The 5,663-nt window shown below is 56.3% G+C and overlaps 1 protein-coding gene across 1 annotated transcript in view; it reads right to left on the bottom strand.

Annotated features, from left to right (window-relative positions):
* TNXB (tenascin XB) overlaps positions 1–5,663 on the bottom strand; it is a 70,212-nt gene that overhangs the window by 8,135 nt on the left and 56,414 nt on the right. The window contains 4 exon segments of the mRNA XM_019626683.1: positions 2,584–2,871; positions 4,172–4,450; positions 4,826–4,953; positions 4,955–5,108. Coding sequence (XP_019482228.1) covers positions 2,584–2,871; positions 4,172–4,450; positions 4,826–4,953; positions 4,955–5,108 — 849 coding nt within the window.

Genomic DNA, 5,663 nt, shown 5'->3' with positions numbered 1-5,663 from the left:
TGCCACCGTCCTCTCACCTGTCACCCCGATGGCAGACACGGGGCCCTGGCGCTGGTCACCATGGAAGCCGTACAGGTTCATCTTGTACTTGTGGTCAGGCTCCAGGCCCGAGATGGTGACCTCATCCTGGTGTCCCGGCACCTGCACCACCTTGGGCTGCCCGTCCCCATTCTTGTATTGAACCAGGAAGTGGTCAAACTGCCCCTCGGGGACGGTCCAGGAGAGGTGCAGGGAGTCAGGGGTGGCGTCGGTCACTGCCAGCTCCCCCAGGCGCGGCTTGACGGGAGGCTGGGGCGTCGTGGTGGGCGGGGCTTGGGTGGTCACAGCTTCATAGTCTGGAGGTGGACAGAAACATGAGGACAGGTGAGGTCTCCTCAGTCCTCAGTTCAGCATATAAAGGGGTTTGTTGCAAAGATAAGATAAAGAGCAGACCTCGCAGTCCACAGTACCTCTTTCTGGTCACGTTAATGTCTCCTTCCCATCACCTCACCATCACCATCCCTGCCTCACCCACCACCTATAAATAGCCCCTTCTGACCTCGCCCTCTCTCTCCAGCACCCACCTCTTCTCTGAACACAGGTTCACGTGGCCACTGTGCCCTGGGCTCTCTCCACTGGGGTCTCATTGGCATCTCACTCCCTTTGGCTCAAGTCTTTGCTCCCTAAAACCTCAGACCCCCACCCCCAACCAGAAACCTGCTGTCTTCTTGGACCTGTTCTTGTCCTCAACTGCCATCACTCAGTGTGTCCCACTCTCTCCTGAGTTCCTCTCAAGGCTCCTCACTCCTCACACCTGCAGCCCTACCTTCCTGGTTTGGGTCATCCTCACCTCCCACCTGGGTTCCTACCTCACTCCTGATGTCCCTGCCTCCTTCCCCATCCATTCTGCACAGGGGACCAGAATGGGCCTTTAAATGCACATCTGATGGTGTCAGTCTTACTTAAAATCTGTACTCCTGGGAGGAGTGCCTGGCTTGCTGAACTGCCCCTACCTCTCCACCCCATCTCAAGACTATACCCCCACTCAGAGCAGCTCATCCACGACGCTCTCAGGTGCCCTGATGTTCCTAGTTTCCAGGCCTTTACATCAGCTGTCACATCGTTGATCTGACACATGCCTCGCCCTATTGCTAGCTGTCACCACGCTAACACCTGTCTGACGTCAGGTCTCAGCTGTCCCGTGGGTACCCCTGAACAGGCTGGGCTAGGCCTTGGCCTTGCCACCCAGGCCTGGCTTAGTCATACCCATGTCCTCCTTTGCCTTATTTGCTGGTTCACAGCCTGTCTCCCCACGACCAGGAGCCCCATGAGGATAAGAACTTGTTTCTCTGCCATGTTTGAGGTTTGCCCCTGTGAACTCCCACAGCGCTTGGCTCAGGGCACCCACATCTTAGTTGACCCACTGCAGTCATAAGTGTGGTGGTTCCGGAACCATGAGGTTTGGGGGTGCTGCAGGCAAGACGCTGTATGATGAGCACCTTCCAGCTGCCATCAGGGCCTCCGGTCATTCCATAGAGGCTGAGCCTCAGGGAGGGACCAGGGGTGCCAGCCAGTACGACTCTCTCCAACACATTCTAAGAAAGCGTCTAATTCTTGGTTGTGAAGAGACTGCTGCTCAGAGTGGTCCTCAGACCAGCAGCATCACCATTGTCACCTTGCAGCTGCCTACTCAAATGCTCCTGTGCCCTGATCCTTTGAAGTCATGAGGAAGTGTCTTGGAATGCTGAGACCCGAGGGAATGATCTCGGTAAAACTTCCCTATCCGGTGGTCTCCGAATGCTGAGGCCATCGGGGCATCATAGGTATGTGTGAAAGCACAACTCTGCTTGATCACAATGAGCTTCAGTGAAGCAGCTGCCAGTCTAATCGAATCGACTAACTGGGTATATATATTCAAATTGACTTCTTTGTGACAGTTATAAATAAAAGTTATTCGCTCGCCAGTATCAAGGCTTGCTCTCTTGGTCTGCAGAGAGGAGACCCCCGGACTGCAGATATTCTACTTTTCACTCCTGTGATTTCTTAACCCGTCGCTGTCCCTCCTTGAGCCCCCCAGCCCTTATCACGCGGGACGTGATATAACATCTTGGAGGGTGTTAGAAAAGCGGACCTTCGCCTCAGGCCAAACCTGCTGAACAAATCTGCCCTTTACCAGGATCCCAGGCCTGTGATGTGCAGGCAGGGGTATTCATGTTTGCATGGAGATGCTAACATAGGAAAAGGCTTCCAGGGGCTGTCTCCCCCACCCTGCCTGCCCACACTCACCGGTCACGCCCACGGTGGACACGGGTCCCTCGCGCTGTCCCCCGTGCAGGCCATACAGGTGCATCTTGTACTTGCGCCCCGGCTCCAGGCCCNTTCCACCCTGGACCCAGCTAATGAGACGCTGGAACCCAGAGTAGGGCCCATAGTGACAACACATACGTGTAGAGCCCAGGGCGGCTTGCCTGCCACTTCCTCCCTCCATGGTACACTCCTCATGCTCCTCCCCTGTGCGCACTGTTTCTAGGCGCCCCCTTCACCCTTTCCAGTCCCAGACTAGAGGCAGGCGAGGCTAAGATGCAGGGCCCTCGCTGGGGGTACCTGTGGTGCCCTGAGCGGAGACAGGTCCCAGGCGCTTCCCTTCATGGAGGCCGTAGAGGAAGAACTTGTAGGGGGTGCTGGGCTCCAGGCCTGACACAAGGACCTTGCTCTGGTCACCACCCACGAGCAAGGCCTGGGGCTGCCCATCGGTGTCCCAATACTGGACCACGAAAGAGTCAAAGGGGCCCTTGGCCACGGTCCATGATAGGCGCATGGAGTCTGGGGTCTCATCCGTCACCATCAGCTCCCCAAGGTGGGGCGAGGGCTGCCGCTCCTTCTCCAAGGGAGCTGTGGGGAGGGTGGAGGAAGGGGCTCTTGCTCAGGAGGTGCCTTCACCTCGGCCCTGGCAACTTCTGGGAGGCAAGAGGGTCTCGGAAAGGGTCCCTAAAGTGTGGCTTCATGGACAGCCACCTGGGGAGACAGACAGGCCTGATCCAGCCCTGTCCTGTAGGAAGGACGGTGGGTAACCCCGTCTCCTCCTCCAGAGGCCACTGCCCGAACTCCTTCCTGCCCTCACTCCCTCCCCACTGTGACCCAGGTACAGGAAGTGCATAAGATCACCTCCTGAGAGAGGGGTGACTGGGGGTGCTGAGAAGGGCCTCCGTTTTCCCCGTACCCCGCACTCTCCTGAGCAGGGAAGTGGCTGGAGCTGGGGAAGGCTCCCAGAGGGTATCTGGGTCATCAGGGAGATGCCCCCAAACAGTAAGAGGCAGGCTGGGTAGCCAGCCAAGTTCGTGGGCTGCTACTGCCTGTCCATGATCACCTCCCCACCCTCCCTACCCCCATCTCACCTCCACCCCGGTTCCACCCTTGTGCCCAGCCCTGCACTAACAGCCCTGGACCAGGGCAGCTGGTGAGGAGAGGTGGGGGCAGAAACCAGGGCCAGAGCTGGGAGAGTGAAGGGGAGAGCAGAGCACAGAAGAGAGCTACCAAGTGTGGGTGCTGACTGATAGGGGGTCAGAGGAGAAGCCTGCTTCTAGTCCCCACAATGAGGGCTCAGGGAAGATAATTAGGGAGTCTGGGGGCCCCAACTGGCCAAGTGCCCCATCCTTGTTTGTCTGGTCAGGGTGACTCATGATCCTGGGAGGGCGTAAGGGTCAGTGACCCATCTCCACCCGTTCCTTGGGGGGCTGAGTCATGGACACAATGACACTAGATTTTTCCATAGTCTTTTTGCAGCCAAACCCGTATTTTCCACCTCTTGCCACAGAGTTGGGACAAAGGGAGGAGGATGTGAACACGTCCTCAGTGCCAGGAGATATTATTATTCCCAACCTCTGTACAGGCATGGAAACTGAGGTTCAAGGCAAGGAAGTGGCTTGTCCATGGCCACACTGCTGGCAATCAGAACTTGAACTTGGCCCCGAAGCCAGGGCTTCAGTCAGTAAATGGAGGAAATAAGGCATGTAAAATGCCCAGAACAGTGCCTGGCATGCAATTGGACTCAATTCATGTTTGCTTGTGGTATTATAACTGTCATGCCAAGGTTGGAGGTAGAAGACTAAACTTCATGGGAAGGCCACGGGGCCAGCTCTGGGGCTGATAGGAGGCTGCTCTGGCAAAGGTGGGAGGCAGGACTGGGGCTCACCTGTGGTGCCGTCAGCAGAGATGGGGCCCAGCTGCTTCCTGCCTGCCAGCCCATAGAGCAAGAACTTGTACTTCTTACTGGGCGCCAGGCCACTGATGGTGACCTCTAGCTGGTCCCTGGCCACAGGCACCACGTGGAACTGCCCATCCCTGTCCTTGTACTGGACCACAAAGGAGTCAAATTCCCCCTCGGGGACCGTCCACGAGAGGCCCACGGAGTCCGGGGTCACGCCTGTCACTGTCAGCTCTCCCAGGCGAGGAGAAGGTTTTGTGTCTGGGACTAGAAAAGAGAGAGACGTACATGGAGAGTGACAGAAACAGTGGTGGGAGCACATAAAGCTTCCTCAGGGCTCTGAGAGCTGGGAGGAGGTGACTAGGCCACATGTCAGGAAGGGGAGGCAAAGGAATAGGGATAAAAGAGGAGCTAGGGAAGAAAGCAAGTGTCCCTCAGGATGTAGAAGGAGTAGACAAAAGGATGGGAATGAGGGGCAACGGGGAGCTCAGGACTGGCTTCCCCCGGACCCAGTAAATAAATGGAGGCCCTGGGGTCTGGAGTGTTGGCACAGAAAATAAAATTCCAACTGTCACCACAAGGAGGCGAATGACTGTCAAAAGGCTCCAGGGGCAAAGGTGGCCTCTGGCCCTCCTCACTCACGGGTCTTAGCATCTGTGGAAAGTGGGCCATGACTTTTCGCATCCTGGAGTTCAAAGAGTAGGCACTTGTACTTGCGTGCTGGGACCAGACCCGAGATGGTGACCTCGCGGAGGTCTCCACCCACGGGCCTGGGGCTGCCCCTGTACATCCCTGTATTGGACCAGGAAGGAATCGAAGACTCCCTGGGCTACCGACCATGAGAGGTGCACTGTGTCCGAGGTCACGGCTGCCACAGCCAACTCCTCCAGGCGGGGTGCCACCAGGGGCTCTGTGGGAAGGGAGGCTGGAACACAGCAGAGGAGGCTCAGGGGTCAATGGAAGGACCCCGTCCAAGAGGAGGAGTGCTTTCCGCAGGCTCTGAAACTAACATTCTTAGCAAACTCTTCTAATGTGTGTAAGCACTCACCAAACAGTAGTGCACTGATCCTCACACAGTATGTGAAGTAGGTGCCATTATTACTAACATCCCCATTGTCAGGGATCTGCGACACAGAGGTTAGGAAACATTAGCATAATCACACAATAGGTATATTCCAAATGGAATTCAAACCCAGAGAAAACCTGGTCCACAGCCACATCTAAGCCACTAAAAGGCCCAGTCAGGGAGGCTGAGGAAGGCACACATGAACAATTTAGTAAGTCAGAGACCCCGGATCATGAAAAAAAGGAGAAAGCTTTAAAATGTATCAGGCATCGGCTCCACGCCCACTTGACCCTGACAACTGTCTCCAGCAGCCCTCACTCCATTCAAGTCCACATGAGGCAAGATCATGAGCACCGTATGAGATGAGAGGGCCCACAGGCCCATGTGTGAGGGATTCTGATTTCCAAGGGGGAA

This window comes from Hipposideros armiger, unplaced genomic scaffold (assembly GCF_001890085.2).
Source record: "Hipposideros armiger isolate ML-2016 unplaced genomic scaffold, ASM189008v1 scaffold_687, whole genome shotgun sequence".
Lineage (NCBI taxonomy): Eukaryota > Metazoa > Chordata > Mammalia > Chiroptera > Hipposideridae > Hipposideros > Hipposideros armiger.
Note: the sequence above shows the minus strand (reverse complement) of the source record. Positions and strands in the feature narration are given on the sequence as shown.